The sequence below is a fragment of the Ananas comosus genome, linkage group 24 (genome assembly GCF_001540865.1).
Source record: "Ananas comosus cultivar F153 linkage group 24, ASM154086v1, whole genome shotgun sequence".
Classification (NCBI taxonomy): Eukaryota; Viridiplantae; Streptophyta; class Magnoliopsida; order Poales; family Bromeliaceae; genus Ananas; species Ananas comosus.
Window position 1 is genome coordinate 4,866,022 of NC_033644.1, and position 22,719 is coordinate 4,888,740.

Below are 22,719 nucleotides of genomic sequence, written 5' to 3' on the forward strand. Positions count from 1 at the left end.
AGAGGGAGAGAAGAGAGTGTGAGAGGGTGAGGAAATGAGAGAAATATCTCATTTGCCCTCATACATAGCCTATTGGGTTGCAAAATTGCATCTAAACCCCTCAACTTTTACTCTTTCACACAGCCTGGACTGGGCTGTTCGCGCAGGCGGGGACCGGTCTCTCCTTCAGGGACCGGTTCCCGAAGGCTCTCCCAGCGCAGCCAGAGCTGTTGCGCGCAGGGCAACCGATCTCTCTTTGGGGATCGGTCTCTCGGGGACCGGTCTCTCGGGCAGGGACCGGTTCCCGAGAGCTGCTTTCTCAGGACCTAGCCGATTTTTCGGCTGTCTCATTTCATACACGTTCGGAAACCGGTCTCTCCCTCCAGGGACCGGTCCCCGAGAGCTGAAAATCTGCAGTTTTGCAGAATTTGATTCTTTAGCTCTCGAAAACCTTCCACAACGCACTTTTGATCATTTTAACACCTTCGGACTTTCCGAAGTGTACCATCCTCGCACTTTGGTCAATTTGACTAAAGTTCGATATTTATTTTCTGAATTTTCGGTATATTACATTCTCCACCCCTTAAATAATTTCGTCCACGAAATTACACATACCTTAGCTCGTCGATTCGAATAGTTGTGGATACTCTCTCCGCATTGACTCTTCGAGCTCCCAAGTGGCTTCTCGCACAGCATGGTTGCTCCATTGGACTTTTACATATGGAATCTTGCGACTTCGCAATTTCTTCACTTCTCGATTGAGGATGCACACCGGGTACTCCTCATAAGACATATCTTCACGTAGCTCCACGGGCTCGTACTCTAATACATGTGTCGAGTTGCGAATATACTTTCGAAGATTCGACACATGAAACACATTGTGAACTCCCGCGAGTCTCGGTGGTAGTGCGAGCTTGTATGCCACCGCACCCACACGCTCTAATATCTCAAACGGCCCGATGTATCGGGGGCTTAACTTCCCACGGACCCCAAACCGTTTTACTCCTCTCATCGGCGATACTCTTAAAAACACACGGTCTCCAACCGCGAACTCTAGATCTTTTCTTCGCTTGTCGGCGTAACTCTTTTTCCAAGATTGCGCCGTCACCAACCGTTGACGGGCAAGGCGAACCTTCTCTTCCGCCTCCCGCACTACATCCGGGCCAAGAGCCATTCTCTCGCCCACGTCGCTCCAATGGATAGGAGAACGACACTTTCTTCCGTATAGTGCCTCAAAAGGCGCCATCGCTATACTTTGTTGGTAGCTATTATTGTAGGCGAACTCCGCCATAGGCAAGAAATCATGCCATCCTCCTTTATAATCTAGCACACACGCTCGAAGTAAATCTTCAAGGATTTGTATCGTTCGCTCCGACTGTCCATCACTTTNTTCTTTACTCCCCACATTACTTTAACTTCAAACATTGTCATTTCACTTTAACTTTATCGAATGCCATTCGATCTATGTCATTGTGTCACTCTGTTCTTTTGCTCACCTTGGGTGCTCACTTTTCTCTCATGCATACGCATATAGGGTTTCGACATTCATAGGGTTCTTAACCATAACGTTATGCAAGTTGTACTAACAATCATGCAACATCACATTTTCATCATTACTTTACCCTAAATGCATACAACAATGTATATACATATGCTCAATTGAATGACATATTAGGCATATAGGGAAGTTCAACGAGTTTGAGAAGCACCACCCACCTCGTAGGCTTTCAAAGGTGTTCCGATGATTTTCTGGGGATTTTCAGACCTCCCGTTCTTTACCGGCGGCATAACGAAGCCAAATTAGGTCATTTTGCCCATATCTTTACATTTGCTTTTCGTAACATTAATCCGAGCGCACCAACGCGTCGGAAATACCCCCAATTAGGTTTCTAGAGGGTCAATTGCACTTAGAAATCCCCATGAGCAAAAGCCCCAATTTGGTGCCCTAGCTCCAATACATATATCAAACCTAGGGTTTGATCTCATTGGGAAGCAAAAGTAGCTTCAATATACTCTAAAGAGTTTATCTAAACCATTCCTAGCTCATTTCAAACCCTAGTTTGGATTTCACCATGAGAGGTGGGTTGAAGCTCACCTTTGAGCTTTTCTAGGTTTTGATCTCTAAAGAAGCAAAAGAAAGCTTCAAAACTCTTCAAACATTCCATTAAAACCCATTTCTAGGTCATTCAAAACTCATTCTAGGGTTTTACTATACTTGGGATCAAAGCTTACCTCAAAGCTTTCCCAAAGTTGCTCCAAGGAGGAAGGAGAAGAGGTAGGCTTACTACTTGATCTTCTTCTTCACCTTCTTTTCCTTCTTTTCCTCCCTTTCTTTCTTTCTTCTTCTTCTCCTTTGCCTTCTAGAGAGAGAGAGGGAGAGAAGAGAGTGTGAGAGGGTGAGGAAATGAGAGAAATATCTCATTTGCCCTCATACATAGCTTTTGGGTTGCCAAAATGCAAATAAACCCCTCAACTTTCACTTTAATACACTGCCCGAACTGGGCTGTTCGCGCAGGCGGGGACCGGTCTCTCCTTCAGGGACCGGTTCCCGAAGGCTCTCCCCGCGCAGCCAGAGCTGCTGCGCGCAGGGCAACCGGTCTCTCCTTGGGGGACCGGTCTCTCGGGGACCGGTCTCTCAGGCAGGGACCGGTTCCCGAGAGCTAGTTTCTCAGGACTTAGCCGATTTTTCGGCTGTCTCATTTCATACGCGTTCGGGGACCGGTCTCTCCCACCAGGGACCGGTCCCCGAGAGCTGAAAATCTGCAGTTTTGCAGAATTTGATTCTTTAGCTCTCGAAAACCTTCCACAACTCACTTTTGATCATTTTAACACCTTCGGACTTTCCGAAGTGTACCATCCTCGCACTTTGGTCAATTTGACTAAAGTTCGATATTTATTTTCCGAATTTTCGGTATATTACATTCTCCACCCCTTAAAATAATTTCGTCCGCGAAATTACGCATACCTTAACTCGTCGACTCAAATAGATGCGGATACTCTCTCCGCATGGTTTCCTCGAGCTCCCAAGTGGCTTCTCGCGCCGCGTGGTTGCTCCATTGGACTTTCACATAAGGGATTTTGCGACTCCGCAACTTCTTAACTTCTCGATCGAGGATGCACACGGGGTACTCCTCATAGGACATGTCTTCACGTAGCTCCACGGGCTCGTATTCCAATACATGTGCCGCGTTTCGGATATACTTTCGAAGATTCGACACATGAAACACATTGTGAACTCCCGCGAGTCTCGGTGGTAGTGCGAGCTTGTACGCCACCGCACCCACACGCTCCAATATCTCAAACGGTCCGACATAACGGGGACTTAGCTTCCCACGGACCCCGAATCGTTTAACTCCTCGCATTGGCGATACTCTTAAGAATACACGGTCTCCAACCGCGAACTCCAAATCCTTTCTTCGCTTGTCGGCATAACTCTTTTGCCGAGATTGCGCCATCGCCAACCGTTGACGGGCAAGGCGAACTTTCTCTTCCGCCTCCCGCACCACATCCGGGCCAAGAGCCGCTCTCTCGCCCACGTCGCTCCAATGGATAGGAGAACGACACTTTCGACCATATAGTGCCTCAAAAGGCGCCATCGCTATACTTTCTTGGTAGCTGTTATTGTAGGCGAACTCCGCCATAGGCAAGAAATCATGCCATCCTCCTTTATAATCTAGCACACACGCTCGAAGTAAATCCTCAAGGATTTGTATCGTTCGCTCCGACTGTCCATCACTTTGAGGATGAAACGCTGTACTGAAGTCGAGCCGTGTGCCTAGCGCGTCTTGCAAACTCTTCCAAAAGTGGGATGTGAACCTGGGGTCGCGATCCGACACGATCGACACTGGAACCCCATGAAGTCTCACAACCTCGTCGAGATAAACTTGAGCTAACTTGTCTCCCGACCACGTAGCATGTATCGGCAAGAAGTGTGCCGACTTTGTCAATCGACCCACTATCACCCATATCGCATCGTGTCCACCTTGTGATCGAGGCAAACCAGTAACAAAGTCCATTGCTATATCTTCCCATTTCCAAACGGGTATTGGTAGACTTTGTAGCTTTCCCGCCGGAAATCGGCGCTCTGCTTTAACTTGTTGGCACGTTAAACATTGCGCCACGAACTCCCCAACATCTCTTTTCATACCCGGCCACCAATAATGTTCCCTCAAGTCCTTGTACATTTTAGTGCTGCCGGGGTGTATGCTATAAGGGGATTGGTGCGCTTCTTGCATGATCGCCCTTCGTAACTCATCATCCTTGGGCACACACCATCGATTTCGAAATCGAAGTGCGCCACCAGCTCCAATGCTAAAATCCTCGGCACTACCTTTTTCAACTTCGCCTCGTACCTTCTGAAGATAAGGATCCGAAGCCTGGAGATCCTTGATTCTTTCCAATAGGGTCGGTTGCACAACTAATGCGGCAAGTATAGCCGGCACTCCCAGTGCTACCACTTCCAACCCAAATCTTTGCATTTCCTTTTGTAGCAGCGGTTGAGGCGTAATTGTCGTCGCTAAGTTCTCCGCCGATTTTCTACTTAAAGCATCGGCCACAACATTGGCTTTCTCGGGGTGGTATAGTATAGTGACATCGTAGTCCTTCAACAATTCCAACCACCGCCGCTACCGCATATTCAACTCCTTCTGGGTGAACAAGTACTTTAGACTCTTATGATCTGTGTAGACTTCACAATGTTCACCATATAAGTAATGCCTCCAAAGCTTTAGCGCGAAAATCACCGCGGCTAACTCAAGGTCGTGAATCGGGTAGTTCTTCTCATAACTCTTTAATTGGCGCGATGCATATGCAAGGACTCGCCCAATTTGCATTAATACACACCCGAGACCAACATACGAAGCATCACTGTACACTACAAAGGTCTCCCCCGGAGTCGGCAAAGCAAGAACCGGGGTTGACGTCAATCTGCTCTTTAACTCTTCGAAGCTCCGATTGCAATCGTCGCTCCAAACATACTTTACCCCCTTATGCGTGAGGCGCGTTAGTGGAGTGGTTATTTTGGCGAACCCCTCCACGAACCGCCGATAGTAGCCCGCTAGTCCAAGAAAACTGCGGATCTCCGCTACTCGTCGCGAGGCCAATCCGGTCTATTGCCTCTATTTTCTTCGGTCTACGACACTCGTCGCCCGATACCACATGGCCCTGCGTCATGATGTACCTCCTTTGCAGAAGTCAACTCTTTAATTGTGCATGAGAGTTTCTCTTGTTTGGTAATTCAAAACATTCGGTAGCGTCGTTATGTTCCTTCTCACTCTTGAACCTAAACCAACACGTGTCTATCAATACCACGAGCATCGATGCCATCCAACAATGGCTAAAGACTGATTCATCAAGTCAAATGCTGCCGGGCGGTTAGTATGCCAAACGACATTACGTGAACCAAATTGGCATACCGCATACGGTCGCGTTGGCACATCTCGCCGATCTTATGGAGGATTACCGCTGGAGATCAATCTTCGATAAACCTTGGACCCTTGCACGATCGCATTAAATGTCAATCCTTGGCAAGGTACTTGTCTTGATCGAACTTTGTTTAACTCGCGATAATGCTACGCTAGAGTCGACCAGTGTGCCTCCTTCTTCTTCACAAAAGCACCGGAGTCTCCCATGGTGACACGGTCGGCTACGAAACTTTATCGAGCAAGTCTCTAGTTGGCCTTAAGTCCTTAGACACACGTGCCATTCTATACGGAGGCTTCGAAACTGGTCCGCCACCCCCACCCCGGGAATCAAGTCAATATGGCAAACTAACTCCCGGTCGTGGCTGATCCCTGGGTAATCCGCCGGAAACACATCGGAAACTCGCATCTACTCGAATATCTCCCAACTCTGGGTACTCCTTTGTGCATCCACCATGGTTGCCAAATAGGCCTTACACCTCCTTTGATCATTTCTCTCTCACAGGACTTATAGTAGTCGCCGAAGCGCATACTTTTTGCAGCTTGAGACTAATCTTCTTTGTTCGGCTCCGAAAAGGATACCTTTTGACATTTCACCGCAAGTAACTTGGAGAGCCAGTTGGGTTCCCAATGTTAACATCGAGATTCCCACATCTGATCTAGCATAGTAGATCAATCGGCATAATCCAACGCCTATCTTGCACTGGACGCCAAACACCGTTATGAACTTGAAGGAGTTCTGGGGCTTGTTACCCACAGTAATCCTCATGGTAATGCACGACTCTTTGCATGTGACTTAGAAAATGAATAGGTGCTAATAAACGAATGGAGATGCGCCTGTATCAAACACCTGTCTAGCTTGTGCCTTATATTACCATATACCTGCCAACGTCGGGTGCTGCAGGTTGTTGTCCTCAACCTGAAGCGGCAAAGACTCGGGCTAGGCCTTCTGATCCTCCGGCGACGCCGTGCTTACGTGTGCCGCCAATGCTGGGGTAACCGCAAGCGTCTCGGATAGACGTGTTGAAGCCGCGTTGCCAAAAGACGTCCACGTCGGGCCCTATCACCGAATAAGATGGTTCCGTTGCACACTGAAACTTGCCATCCGTTGCGGCACGTCGACACTTGTGTCTCCACCCAAATAACAATCAAGTGGTCTCAATTCTCGACTGCTGTCGGTGATACGAGGGGTTTCTTAGCATTTGCGGCCCCGCACCACGCCCATTCCTCTTTCCCTTGCCTTTCGACTCGGCAATGCTTCTCGCTCCTCGACTGACGGTGCGGTACCGTGCCGCCCAAAGCTCGATCAAAGACCCGAAAGGCTAAGCTTCAAACCTTTTACTTTTCACTATATCCGGGCGAAGTCCTCGCAAAACCAATCCCCTAGATCCGTTCATCAGTACAACTGCGGGGACGCGAGTAATGATTTGGAGAATTTTGCCATATTCTCCCATCGATCGATCGCGACTATCTCAACTTGCTGAACTTTTCTTGTACGCTTCCGCTTCACGGTGTCGGGATAGTTCGCGTAAACCGCTCTCTTGAACTTCCCTGCATGAGCGGGAAATCGGTAGGTCGGATCCGCTTTAACTCGCTGTTCCACCACACATCGCCGCTTTTCCTAGACATGTGGTGGAGGTACACTTTGTCTTTCCGACTCAGGCTATTTGGTCCTCGAGAGTCTCCTCGATCAACCACGACTCACAACCGCCGCCACCAACCGCCTGGAGGTTAGTGGGTCGACTTCTTGAACCTGACATGAGGCCGCATAAGTGTGTGTGTCGCGCATCTACTGCGCCTAAGGGATTCGAAGTTCCGACCGGCCGGTACTACCGGATGGAACACGCTGCCGCCGGCCGCCCTCAACAACACTCGCTACTACCACAGGGCGCGACGATGCTGGACAACCCGCCGGGCTTCCGACCGCCTGCTGGCGCTCAGGTCTCCTGAGCGCTGATCTGTCCACTTGCGTGGATGACTCTGCTTGTTGCGCACTACGCAATAAGCGGGCGCATCTGTCCCTAAGCTCTCGGCGCCTTGCCGATTGCTCGCACCGCATCGGTTCCGGCTCGACTTGTCTGCGATCGAGCGTCGGTGCAGTGCTTTCCTAAAAGACGCATCGCATGTCTGCCAACATTCTCGCATATCCATTAGCGAAAGCACATGCACATTCATCTTCTCGACGGGTCATGTCGGTCGGCCGCCCGACACAACACTGAAGTAGAGGATAAACGAAATAATGCTTTCTAATACATTAGGATGACGTCCAAACTTAACCCAATGCAATGCTTCGCAACTGTTGATCCCAGTCAATCCATGTTTCCTTAGATCCTTAGGCACTTCAATCCTTTTTAAATTTCTATCTATTCCTATTCTTTACTCGTTTTGGCTCTGATACCCACCGCTAGTTGTATGCCCGGGACCGATACCAATTTGGCCGGCCCAGAGCACTCAAAGAGCCGAACGGACGAGTTTCCCTATCGCCAAGGCTCATCCACATGTTTACAAATTAAACAAGAATTGACTAGGAACAATACACATGGCTAACCGAGGGTAAGCATAGCCGAGGGAAGAAAGGAAAGAATAAACATATAAGTCGTGATTCATTTTGATCATGTATACATTGCATCCATCTACGTTCGGCTTTGTACTAGTACACTGCAGTCATTCATTTTTACATCACATTTCTCATACACATATACATTCTTTTTCTTTACTTCATTATATCATACAAAGGTATGATCAAGGGTACTTTTACTACAAAATGAACCCAACTTTGGTGGCCTCTGACTAGCGCGATCCTTACTCGATCGCTCGCCGGCTGTGCTCTGGGCCGGCCGTTCTGTGGAAATAGTGGGTGGGACTACACAAAGTTCCCAGTGTTCGCGCCTCAACACACCGACTTTCCCACGGACTAATAGGCATATAGAAAAGGATAAGCTGGATATTAGTAACAACCTGAAATGATGTAATATTGCTGAACTAAATGCAGAATATGCCAAATGAAATAAGCAATATTATGCGAATTCTTTGTTCTTCTCTTAACACTTTGTCTTGTGTCTTTCTTTTTCTTTATCTTTATCCTTAATTCTCAAGCTAACCCGATGGTTTCGCCACTTACTGGCTTCATTTAAGTCCATCATCGCAGGAACTACGCAGCTAGAACATCATTCGGGTTTACTCCAACCCGTGATGCATAACTCCGGAGCGCATCGCCCGAGGGGGAGCGACCGCCCTCGAGCACGGAACTCATAGCAAGTATGATCATATCCTTAACTCAAAGGATTTATAAGTTCAATCTTGACTTTACACTAACTCTAGTGTTCTTTACATCACTTTATGTTGCTAACTCTAGCAATTATTGTTCTTTACCATTCATTACTCTTGCTAACTCTAGCAATTATATTCTTTACATTCTTTACTTTTGGCTACCTCTAGCATTTCATGTTCTTTACTCCCCACATTACTTTAACTTCAAACATTGTCATTTCACTTTAATTTTATCGAATGCTACTCGATCTATGTCATTGTGTCACTCTATTCTTTTGCTCACCTTGGGTGCTCACTTTTCTCTCATGCATACACATATAGGGTTTCGACATTCATAGGGTTCTTAACCATCACATTATGCAAGTTATACTCACAATCATGCAACATCACATTTTCATTATTACTTTACCCTAAATGCATGCAACAATGTATATACATATGCTCAATTGAATGACACATTAGCCAAAGAGGGAAGTTCAACGAGTTTGAGAAGCACCACCCACCTCGTAGGCTTTCAAAGGTGCTCCGATGATTTTCTGGAGATTTTCAGACCTCCCGTTCTTTACCTGCGGCATAACGAAGCCAAATTAGGTCATTTTGCCCATATCTTTACATTGGCTTTTCGTAACATTAATCCAAGCGCACCAATGCGTCGGAAATACCCACAATTAGGTTTCTAGAGGGTCAATTGCACTTAGAAATCCCCATGAGCAAAAGCCCCAATTTGGTGCCCTAGCTCCAATACATATATCAAACATAGGGTTTGATCTCATTGGGAAGCAAAAGTAGTTTCAATATACTCTAAAGAGTTCATCTAAACCATTCCTAGCTCATTTCAAAACCTAGTTTGGATTTCACCATGAGAGGTGGGTTGAAGCTCACCTTTGAGCTTTTCTAGGTTTTGATCTCTAAAGAAGCAAAAGAAAGCTTCAAAACTCTTCAAACATTCCATTAAAACCCATTTCTAGGTCATTCAAAACTCATTCTAGGGTTTTACTATACTTGGGATCAAAGCTTACCTCAAAGCTTTCCCAAAGTTGCTCCAAGGAGGAAGAAGAAGAGGTAGGCTTACTACTTGATCTTCTTCTTCACCTTCTTTTCCTTCTTTTCCTTCCTTTCTTTCTTTCTTCTTCTTCTCCTTTGCCTTCTAGAGAGAAAGAGGGAGAGAAGAGAGTGTGAGAGGGTGAGGAAATGAGAGAAATATCTCATTTGCCCTCATACATAGCATATTGGGTTGCAAAATTGCAGCTAAACCCCTCAACTTTTACTCTTTCACACAGCCTGGACTGGGCTGTTCGTGCAGGCGGTGACTGGTCTCTCCTTCAGGGACCGGTTCCCGAAGGCTCTCCCCGCACAGCTAGAGCTGTTGCGCGGAGGGCAAACGGTCTCTCTTTGGGGGACCGGTCTCTCGAGCAGGGACCGGTTCCCGAGAGCTACTTTCTCAAGACTTAGCCAATTTTTCGGCTGTCTCATTTCATACGCGTTCGGGAACCGGTCTCTCCCTCCAGGGACCGGTCCCCGAGAGCTGAAAATCTGCAGTTTTGCAGAATTTAATTCTTTAGCTCTCGAAAACCTTCCACAACGCACTTTTGATCATTTTAACACCTTCGGACTTTCCGAAGTGTACCATCCTCGCACTTTGGTCAATTTGACTAAAGTTCGATATTTATTTTCTGAATTTTCGGTATATTACATTAGTACATCTTGATCTTTTCCTTTTTCTCTACCCCTAGGTTATGCCGACTCGGGATACCGCTATCTCTGGTCTCGCGGGTAGGGCACTATCTATGGAGCTACGCCCTTGTCTCGCGCCGCCGCGCCGCTCACGTGCGAACCTGTAATACCCCAAAACAACGTGGGGTGAGAACCAATTCCATGGTTCCCAGTGGGTACGGCCACCTAAGAAAAAAGCTCGACCAATAGGTCCAAGGAGGCACTTCAATCATGTTAGTCCAAAAAAAGTCTGCAGATATATATATATATCATCATATAATTATGCAACTAATAGATATCTTGCCTCACAACATGCAATGTGAACATTATGCAACAACTAGTATATCTATTGATTCTACATTCAATTTGGCTAGTCTTAGCTCATGTCATTAATTTCTAAGGTTTCTACTACCTTAGGTTCACAATTCGAGTTCAACTTGCTTATAAGGTCTCTATTACCTTATCTCTTGCCTCTATCACTAGCTTATAAGGTCTCTATTACCTCAACAAAGCTATCCACTCGACTCGGCCTCGAGTCAATCATCCGCGGACTACCGCGTACTGGCTGCTCAACAGCCTACCGCCTTCCGTGACTTAGCCCTATAGCGGCGAAATCGTCGTACATGCTGAACAGGCTCAAGTCACTTGGTGGCCTGATCCACAAATCGGCTTAACCATCTGGCGGCGAAATCGTCGCACACGCCCAGCTATGGTTCCAGCCTCCGAGTGGCTAACACTGTACACACATCAAATCCACCTTGGTATCAATCTCGGTGGTGAAATCGTCGCACACGCCCTAGCCTTGATACCGAGGTCATCACAAGTCATGGGATTCCGGAATCCACTTCCACAAGTCAAGGGTCCATATCCAACCCTATGCTGTCGACCTATCTAGGTTTGACCCAGAACATCCTAGTGGCTACTACCACTATGCTCAACAACCTAGGTTCAGTGCCATTCTAGGTTTACTACGTGTCATAACCTAGGTTTGAATACTCTAGGTTCTATACCATTCATGTCCGACCTATGTTTATTAACACTAGGTTCAATGTCATTTCTTTTCAACCTATGTTCACGACACTAGGTTGGATTTCACTCGCCTAGATCTATTTGACTCTAGGTTCATTCACAACCTATATTCTTTAACACTAGGTTAGATGCCACTCATGATTCACCTTAGGTTCAACAACACTAGGTTCGATGCCACTCGATCTATTTGACATCCTAGTTGTCCAATCGAGTATTTCGCGCTACTATTTTCAATTATCGAGTTTTCTATTCATTCTAGAATTATCAATGCAATTAACATGCATATCCTCACAATGTTAATCATGCATTAATGCAATTATCTAGCATTTATATCACCTACTCATCATGCATTCTATGATTTCTACATCATATCATATGCATCTACTTAGCATTTTACATTATATCATTAACATGCATTATTTAGCATTAAGTACATGCATCATCCACATGCATCACCTAGCATTTATATGCATCAACATGGATTCACAATTCTCTCAGACATAACAGCGACCTAGTCGCTTCGGTAAGCACAACCCACATCGATTCGCTCTCTGATTGCTTGTTGACATTTGCAATCGGCCTCCCGCGGCACACGTCACTTGGCTCGGCCCGATCTTGCAATCGCACTCCAACCGTGCGCCGATTCGCGGCCCCGAAAATTATAGGTCTGCAGCTAGCCGCCGCAATGCCCCAGATCTATTTTCGTGATTTTTAATCGTTGCCTCGGCCCTTCAGACGGAAATGAAGCTAAATCGTCCGTTTCATCAATATCTTTGCAACGGCTCGATGAATCGCCGAACCGACTTCGCCAACGCGTCGGAATACCTAGCAATTAGGTTTACAGAGGGTTTATTTAGATCAAACCCATCTATATATCAAAACCACATTTTGGAGCCCTAGATGCCACAATTGCAAAATCCATCATTTAGTCTCTAGATTCATGCATCATCCAACTATTTAGCATCTTAGGAGTCATCTAAAATCAATTCTAGAGTTTATAAATCAAACCCTAGTTACTTGCCATTAAAGAGCATCAAGCTTACCTCTAGAAGCTTGTTCTTCGGCCAAGGGAGAAGATAAAGAGGAAGAAAATCCACCTTGTTGACTCCTTCTCCACCATATACTTCTCCTTGCTCCACCTCTAGGGAGAGAGAAGAGAAATCTAGAGAGAAGGAGCTCCTCTCTCTAGCTCATGTGTGAGTGTGTATGCGTTTGGGTTGAGAAAGGAAAAAGAAGCGTTAAAGCCCTTCTTCTAGAAGCAATCCCACCAATTTACAAGATTGCCCCTGCTGAAACTGGGCATTTTTCGGGCTCAGGGTCCGGACCTTGAAGCCAAGGTCCGGACCCCATAGGTCCAGAAAATCAGCATTTTCATACTTAGCCAAAATTTCATCATTTTCGCCAATTTTGGTCCGTTTTCGCTCGTTTTCGCTCCGTGAGTCTCCGATTCGTTTCAAATCGAACCGAGACTCTCAAAACATGTTTTCAAGCGTATTTTCATCATCTCTTCATCCACGCTAATGCCGGATTTAGTTCATGGTCCAACATAGCCTTTCGGGTCCCGTTTTCGCGCCTACGCGCTCCGAAAACTCCCGAATGCTTCCGAATTTCACCGGAACCTCACTGGAACCATTCAAATGGCTTTCCAACCAAATGTACACCATAACTTCATAATTTTAGAAGTCCGGTACCTTACAGCTGTTCTAGCAATTTTTCAGCAGCGACTGTCGGCGTTTCGGCTCGTGTACGACGTAGGAAGCTCTGTTTTCCACGAAACTTGGTTTGTAGGATTCTAGACTTCAAGAGGAATCCGTGGTGCCCAATTTGACAGATTTTGGTTGAGGTTAGCTTGGTCAATTTCTCGTTTTACTTTGCTACTGGCAGCATTGAGCTGAATGTATGATTTTTGGATTTTCTTGATGCTAGTTTTGGAGGAATTGGGATTTTGAGCCAGAGAAGCTTATTTCAACATTGTTCACTGGATTTGAGACCTTTCTTACCTGATTTGAAGGTGAGTAGGTGAGTTTTGACATTGTACTTGGTGGATGTAAGCTTAAGTGCTGAAATTTGGGGTTATTGATGTAAATTTGATGTTTTTGTGTTTAGATCTTGGGGGATATTGGTTTTGGACCAGAGGATATTATTCCATCTTAGTACACTACCTTGGGAGCTTTTCTCACCTGATTTGGAGATTTGAAGGTGAAAGTAGCATTGCAATTGAGCAAAAAGTAAGCTTTGGGGCTGAATTGCATTTGATTGATGGAATTGAATATTTTTAGCGTTTAGAGCTTCGGAGAAGTTTTGTTGCTGGACTTGAGTGATCTCGGCTGGACTTGGTAGGATCTCCAGCAACCTCGTGACCTCCTCGCTGCCGGGCATTAGCGCTAGAGGTAGGTTAATTCATCGGGTTTTACTCCTAGGCATTGATTAGTCGACATGTATAAATTCAGCATTTGTATATCTTGTTTTAGCTCGAATTCATTGAGTAGTCTGTTAAATGAAATTTGAATTTGGGGCATGCTGTAGTAATTAGATAAATTATACATGTTGGACTTGAAATTTTGACTTAGGAGAAAACCAGCAATTTTACCTCGTCATATGCTTAAAGTACCTGATTTAGCTCTAGAAGCCGTGGTTTGTTTGTATCACCGCAGTTTCAGAGCGGTGGATACCCAGGGTAGTTTAGAATGCATTTACGTTCGTGCTGAGATGCCGAGCTTGGGTAAAATTCAACTATAGGTTCTACACAGTCTTTTCTATAAACTATCGGTTAGCTCCTTAAGTTTTTGTGCTTCGTATCCACGCTATTAGTGCGCATTTGATACTCAGATAGTTCTGAAGCCGTTGTGCCTAGTATCCACACTGTTAGTGCGCATGTGATACTCGGATAGCTTCTGAAGCTGTCGCGGATGGTATCCACGCTGTTAGTGTGCATTTGATACGAGGAAAGCTTAGGAGCTGTAGTTTATTTGTACCACCGTAATTTGTTCGCGGTAGATACTCAGGATAGTGTAGAATACATTCACGCTTGTGCTGAGATGCTGAGCTTATTTTTATAGCAGTGGTTAGGCTGTTTCAGACTGTCGGGTGCCGTCGGGGTTGACGGTGGACTCAGATTGCTGTTTTGGCATCAGATTGTGCCGAGGGCACGTGAGTTGGGTTGTTAGACCTGTTAGACCCTGTTTACTAGACTTTGGCTTGTGAGAGCCTGATTGAGCTCGACAGAGATACGCTTGCATACTCGATTGGGTAGCTCTCATGAGTGCCACTCTGGAGACGGGCGCTGTGCGTTTGCGTTGGTGTCGTTCGTACAGGTTGGACTTGCTCTCCACGGAGTGTGTAGTGTGGAGATAGTTGTATAATTGCAACCGGTCGGAACGGGTGTGTTCACAGTCCCTGGGACAGGTATGTTTACAGTCCTTAGTGAGATTAGGTCTAGTTGTATAGTTGCAACCGGTCGGGACGGGTGTGTTCACAGTCCCTGGGACGGGTATGTTTACATTCCTTAGTGAGATTAGGACTGAGATGACATCGTTCAACAGATAGTAGTGTTTGATTATGATAGAATAGTGGTATATAGCTGTAGATTTATTCCAACTTTCCTTTCTATCTTTGAGCTTTTATCCGTAGACTTCGTGAGTGAACCGACGAGTTTGAGAGCGGTATCCATTGAGGACTACTTTTGCAGTAGTTCTCACGCCCAGTTGTTACCCCTGTTTTTGCAGAGCCTGCTGTTCTGGCTGCTGCTTCTACCGAGATTGATCGTGGCAAGGGCGTTGCGAGTTAGCGCCTTTCTAGACGAGTCGCAGAGCTAAAGGAGTACCAGCTACAGGTAGTAGTAGTTTTTGGTCCTTTACATATAGATGTTGTATCTCGCCAGAGCGAGTATTTGTGTATTCTGGATGATATGTATGTATTGAACCACTATTTTTATATATGATTTAGTTTCCTATCAGATCTATACCACTATTTGTAGTATTGTATGATTACAGGTACTATTACTATTTCGCTTCGTATACAGGGAAAATTCCTATGTATACGACGGGTCTGTTAGCGTGCCCGGGGAAACGAGTATTCCGGGGCGTGACAATGTCACACCCCGTGATCTCCTTTTGATTTAAAAGTAAAGCGGAAGTACCCAAATTATTATTATTATTATTTTGAAAACCTGACTGTCACGCCCCCGCCCCGAAACCTTTACCTATTTGGCACGGTTCGGGCGCGACGAACGGACGCCGAACGGACAGGGCCTCCCCTGCCCGCCCAAGGCTCAACAATAGATCGAGTACAAGAATTTACCTAGGAATTTCAATTCTAAATGTACACAATCATAAGGGCACAAATAGTGCGAACAATAAAGAGCAAGAAATCCACAAGATATACGAGTGAAATAAAGAGAGTACTTTACTAACTATTACATCACATTTGCATTCTTTTTACATTTACATTTTTTCCAAAATGAATACATGTTCATCTCAAAGTACATAGTTCTCCAAATCCTCACCTACATGAATCTCTCTCAAATACATAGGTGTACTAATGCAAAAGGAAAGCTACTACTCTACCAAGAATCCTCACTGGTCGGGCGCGATGCCCTTGCCGCGGTCCTCGCCCGGCAAACCTGTACCTAGAACTGGAAATAGAGTGGGGTGAGAACTATCTTCCATAGTTTCCAGTGGGCTCGGCCGCCGACTCCGCCGATCTCCCCACTAGGTCCAAGTGGGCAAAGTAACAACAGATAGATAGATAGATAGATAGATATCTAAAACGGTAAATGACATAATAGGAAAACTTTGCTACTATGCCCATAATCATGTATAATGAATGCATGCATCATATAGTAAAAGTGTATTATCATGCTATCAAGTTCGATCAATGTTCAACAAGTAATTGTTCAATGACAATATCAACTTTTCATTTACCCAATCTGTGGCAAAATTCCTGGGTTTGCCTACGACTCACATATCCATCCCATTGGGAAGGAGGCTCCATGTGCCCCTGAACCCGGGACTGTCTGCGGACATCAACTCTGTCCTATCCCTCGACACTCCAGAGTACTCGACGACCAATCCTTTTTATGTGAGGATATGGATGGCTATACCACCCCAAATAACAGACCGTGTGTAACATATGGAAACTTGGAGTTGTGATGTCAACTTTGATCTAGGGGGATCAAAGTGAGGATTGAGCTAGTTGGACATCATCCCCGAGTGATTTATGATGTGTGGGAATGAGTTTCAAAGAGAAATAACTGTTTCGGCGCAAATTGGGCGCGAAACGAAATGTATAGAGAGTAAAGAGGATTTTCGGATTTCCGATGCTAAGTTTGATTAAAAGAATTAAAGTGAGGAGTGAGGATAAATTGTGGTATCTCCGAATCAATTGTGAAGCTTTGAAAAAGCCAGGAGTGTGTTTTCAAAGGGTTTTGAAGTGTTCAGTGCGAAGTGATAGTGCAAAAAGGAGAAATTTCTGCCGTGTAATGAAATTGGAGCCGATTCTATTGCTAATTCGGCTCAAATAATGTCAAAATGAAAAGAAATTGCTTCCAAATTAAAGTGGTAGCATGTAAAGGTCCCTTGGTATCTTTTGGACATGTTTGGGTGAAATCGGAGTGAAAACGGAAAATTTAGAATTTTCTGTAAAGAACGGGACTGAGAAAATTAGCAGAAAATGCACAGTGTCAGAAAATTATGAAAATTGGCAGAGATGTCAAGAACATTGTTATAAGGCTAGATTTGAAGTTTCATATTTTTCTGACACCTGTAGAGAGAGAAATAGCATCTGGAAGTTATCTGATAAAGATTACAGTTCGGGACAGTTCGCAGTGGCCAAACGGGGTCGAAACTGAAATGTTAAAATTTCAGTGGACTTGTTAAGTAAAAACGAACATTCCTGCCAAATTTGAGCTCAATCGGACTTTTGGAAGGCCCTGCGAAAGGTATCTGAACCAAGGTCGCTAAATAGTATTAAGTCGAGGGGCATTATGGTCATTTGTACCAAGTTAGTGGAATTCCACTAACCTGCAGCAGGCTAGCCTCCATCCTTATCTGCACCTCTGCACCCTTCATACGTAGAGAGAGAGAGGGAGAAAAGAAGAGAAATAGAAGAGGGGAAAAGAGAAGAAGAGAAGTAGATGAAGAAAAAGGAGAAAAAAATGAAAGAAAGGTATTCCTTTTTCTCCCTCTCTTTGCTGATTTTCTCCCTCCCTCTTTTTCTTTTCCCTACTGCTGAAAACAGCAGCAGCAGCACCAATCTTTGCTGCTGCTGCAAGCTAGAGGAGCATCAGCAGCAGCCCCTGCTGCTAATAGCTTAGGCAGGAACAGCAGCAGCAGTTAGCATCAGCAACAGCAGAAGCTCAGCCTGCTGCTGTGCATCAGCAGCTGAGCAATCAGCAGCAGCAGCTCAGCATGAGCTGCTGAGCAATTAGCAGCAGCAGCAGCAGCCTGCGCAGCAGCCTAAGAAGGAACAGCAGCAGTAGCTCAGCAGTAATAGCAGCAGCAGCAGTAGCAATAACAGCAGTTGCTGCAAGAGAGAAAAGAAAGAAAGGAAAAAGAAAGAAAGAAAGAAAGAAATCTGCTGCAGGAAAGAAAAGAAAAGAAAAGAAAAGAAAAGAAAGAAAGAAAAGAAAAGTAAGAAAAGCAAGAAAAGCAAGAAAGAAAGAAAGAAAGGAAGTGAGAAAAAGAATGAAAGAAAGTAAATGAAATAGAGAGAAAGACGGAATTGAAGTATTTGGGCAGATTTCACTAATCATTTTGAGGGTCTTGAGCTAGTAAAGAGTTGAATTACTCTCTTGAACTGTAAAATTGCATTGAAATCGGTTTTTGTGGAAATTGACCCCGATAATGCACTTTTGCAGGATAAAAATCCTAACGTGAAATTGACCGCGTACAAACCAAATTGGGGGTAAAAGAAACGCGTTGGCGAAGTCGGTTCGGCAATCCGTCGCTCCTACGCGAAGATATCGCCAAAAGAGCGTTTTCGGCACCGATAGTTACGAGCGCGGGTCGCGGTTCTCGGGAAAGTGCGAGAAGCGGATTTCTCCCATTCCGGCATCAAAGAAAGGTGGGTTGTGCTTACCGAAGTGATTAGGTCACTTCCATGCCAAGTATGAATTCCCCCCATTGACGATATATGCTGTAGCGATTTTTAGTTTTGAATTATGATTATGGACTGAAGCATTGAGTTATGTAAGTTGTTATCATTAGATATGTAATGAATATAGTGTAATTGTATGAATTATTTATTAGTATGTCCTAACTAGAGACATATGAATGCGTGACTTGTGAGTGCTAGTTGCAAAAAGGGCTAAATGTATATGAAAATGAACGCGAGAGACATGAGAATGAATATATATATGAACGGGAAAGCCATAGTTATGCTAAATTCATATGTTCATGATATATAAATGTTGAACTTGTAAATATCATGTTAAACTAAAGCCAAGGGCATATAAGTTGAATGGGAAATGTGCATAGAAATGCTATATGAACATCGCTAATTCTAGTTGATGTAAACTATGAACCTCACGTGAAACCCTAAGTATTGGGTATAAATCGACAACTCCAATTGAGTAGAAATCTGGACGGTAACAAGATAAATGAAAATGTGCAAATTATAACCCTAGTTGTGGATGACTAGGATAATGAATAGATCGAGTGGCATGAACCTAGTATTATTAAACATAGGTTGGACATGAGATGAACCTAGTGTTATTGAACATAGGTCGAACATCAACCTAATGTCATTGGACATAGGTCAAGTAAGTAAACCTAGAGTTGGGATTTAGGAGAAAGAATATAAAACCTAGTGTAAATGAACCTAGGTTGTGATGTAAAGAAACGCTCAGTAAAAGTAAATCAAGTTGTGAATTATAGTGGCAATAGGACCACTAGAAAGTGAATAGTATAGACCTAAGAAGGTCGTCAACATAGGGTCAGTGAGTAAACCCTTAAGTTGTGAAAATGAATTCCGGAATCCCTAGGATTGGTGTGATGGCAGAAACAGAATCTTAACTACGGGATTGACGGTTCTCCTCTCCCGGTAGTGATTCAACGGGATTGACGGTTCTCCTCTCCCGGAGCTAACGGGTTTGACGGTTCTCCTCGCCCGTTGAGCTTGAGCGACATAGGGTCACGGGGATCGACGGTTCTCCTCTCCCTGTGATGGACCTAGTGTCGCGTGGACTTAAGGCTGAGGTGTTGTGAGACGTCCTTCACCTCGAGCCTGACTTGACGCGGTACTCCGCGGTTGATTGACTCAAGACCGAGTCGAGTGGCTAGATGGCTAAGGTAAAGTAACCTTAGGAAAGAATCGCCAGTGAGTACAATAAGAATAAAGAATAAAGCATAAAGAAAAGAATAAAGAAAATAGCTAATGAATGAAACTAGCTAAGAAATAATAGAACGACTACAAGTAAAGAATGGCTAATAATATAAAGTAGAATCAAATAAGCTACTTTCATGATTTACAGGTATTGCATAGTGCATAGCAGCGAGGCAAGGTATGGTTCTATTTGTTGCATCGTTAAATATCTATCTATCTATTTGTTGAACTAACCTACTGTTGCCTCCTTTGGACCTGGTGGGTCGAGCTCTTCTCTTGGGTGGCCGTACCCACTGGGAACTATATTTATATAGTTCTCACCCCCGTGTTGTTTTGGGGGTATAGGTTGCACGTGAGCGGCGTGGCGGCGCGAGGACAGGGCGTAGCTTCGTAGATAGCGCCCCACCACTGAGACTGAGATAGCAACACCCTGAAGAGGTCAAGTTCAGAGTTCAAATTGAAAGAAACAAAATTGTAGTAATTTGTATAAGTTTTGTAATAATTTAAAGGCTTATGTAATATTGTAAATGTAAAAATTCTGAGATGAATGCTTGTAATAGCATAGTTTGCATTTATGTTTTTGATACTTATGCAATCTATATACTTGCTACAGTTCCTGTTTGGAACCTCTTGTGTTGCATTGTTTAGATTGTTGACGCCTAGAACGTACAGGGGAGGCTCTGTCCGTTCGGCGGTCTGTCGGCGTGCCCGAATCCGACCAAATAGGCGGAGCTCGGGGCGTGACACCGTGAGCTTGATCTATCCTCTCCATGTGAGGATACCCTACGAACTAGGGCCAACATTTACGCCGAACTATCTATTCTGACATTCATGCATAATTACTTAGCTATACTAAGTTCACTGTTCTCAAATCATTCACTAGAGAATCCATCTATTCCTAAGTTCATGAACCTCTAGTGTCAAGTACACTACATTAATGCCACTCTCTATGTTCTTTAAATATTTAGATGCCACTCTCTATTTCACTAAATAACCATCGAGTTCATCTCTCCACTTTAGCACTATAGGATCCATGTTCCGACCGAATTCTTACCTATCCATTTCACCAAGTATTCCATGTACACTAGGTTAACATTCAGAAGCATAAGGAAAAGGTACTACAATGCAATCTTACAATGCAACATGCAAGAGATGAGATTATATGTTATTCTAAGACATAATAAAGAGTTCGGTTGCTTCGGGATGACACCCCCCACCTTTCTCGATGTAGAGGTTCTAGCAATGCTTCTCACCGAACGTTACGACGAGGTCTCGGCATCCTTGGTCCAAACAGTGCTCAATCGGCTATATTTTGCCGATAGCTTTTCATCCGCTCGACGAATTGTAAATCTGACTTCGCCCCCGCGTTTAGACACCTAACAATTAGGTTTACAAGCTACTAAATAAGATCAATCTCATCACTTATCAAAGACCCCCATTAGGAGCCCTGGGTTTGCACCTATAGCAAACCACCAATAAATCCCTAGCTTCTAGCTTTAATCCACCATTAGTGGTGCTAGAGGTCCATTTGACTTCATCTCAAAAGCCAAAAACCCAAAAACCCTAGATTTACATGTTAGGGTTTAGTAGCTTACCTCTTGAGCTACATCAAAGAGATGAAGAGGGAGAGAAAAAGGTGATGGAGATGATCTCCCCCAAGCTCTCCTTCTTCTTCTTCTTCTCCTCCTTGCTTTCTTTTCTTCCTTCTTCTCTTTACTTTCTAGAGAGAGAGAGAAGGAGAGAATATGAGAGAGTGATGGAAATGAGAGACCGGTCTCTCCATGCCTGGGATCGGTCCCTTGGGACCTTCCCAAGTTTACGCATTCGGGAACCGGTCCCTCCAGCCCGGGGGACCGGTTGGCTGCGCCCTGCCGCAATCCTCAGTTCGGGGACCGGTCTCTCCCTGCGAGGGACTGGTCCCCGAGAGCAAAATCTGTCAGGTGCAGATTTTTGTGTTTTTTGCTCTCGTGGACTCAACTACAAAGCACTTTTTGTGTTTTGGACACCTTTAGCTTTTCCAAAGGATACCCTCTCGACAAATAGTCGATCCTGGACGAAGTCCAACTCTCGGATTTCGAGAATTCACTTCCTTACATCCTTCCCTCCTTAAAAAGAGTTTCGTCCTCAAAACTAACTCAATTCTTGACTTTAACTTAAACTCATACCTTATTCCTCAAACAAGTAAGGATGATGCTTTCTCATCAGACCCTTGAGTTCCCAGGTGGCCTCGCGATCATCATGATTGCTTCACCGAATCTTCACGTAGGGAATTTCGCGATTTCTCTGTTTTCGCATCTCTTGAGCAATAACCATCACCGGAAACTCCTCGTAGCTCAAGTCTTCAAGGAGTTCCGGCGGCTCGTATAGCATCGCGTGCTCAGGGTCATGAATGTACTTGCGAAGGTTGGAGACATGGAACATATTGTGTACATCCGCGAGCTTCGGCGGCAAGGCAAGTCGATAGGCCACCGTGCCAACTTGCTCCAATATCTCGTACGGTCCAATGTATCGGGGACTTAACTTTCCTCGCACTCCAAATCGCTTCACACCTCGCATCGGTGAAACCTTCAAGAATACGCGGTAACTTACTGCAAATTCTATGTCTCGACGGCGCCTATCTGCATAGCTTTTTTGTCTCAACTGCGCCGTGAGCAATCTCTTGCGAGCAAGGCGGACTTTCTCCTCCGCTTCTCGCAACACGTCTCGGCCGAACTCTGCACGCTCACCCACATCGCTCCAGTGTATAGGAGACCGACACTTCCACCCGTAGAGGGCCTCAAACGGTGCCATCTCTATACTAGCGTGATAACTATTGTTATAGGCGAACTCGGCCATCGGCAAACGATCACACCAACTTCCTTTGTAGTCGATGACACACGCTCGCAGCATATCCTCCAGAGTTTGAATTGTTAAGGATTTTATAGGTTGGGGAATTTCGTAAAGTTGTTTGGAGTCTTGAAGAGTTGATCGCAGAAGTTTTTGAGAA

The 22,719-nt window shown here is 44.9% G+C and overlaps 1 protein-coding gene across 1 annotated transcript; it reads right to left on the reverse strand.

The window, feature by feature from the left end:
- LOC109728533 lies at positions 596 to 1,093 on the reverse strand (the record flags this gene model as incomplete). The annotated part of the gene is made up of 1 exon (XM_020258952.1): positions 596 to 1,093. A coding segment is annotated over one exon (498 nt), but the record flags the coding sequence as incomplete, so codon positions are not given.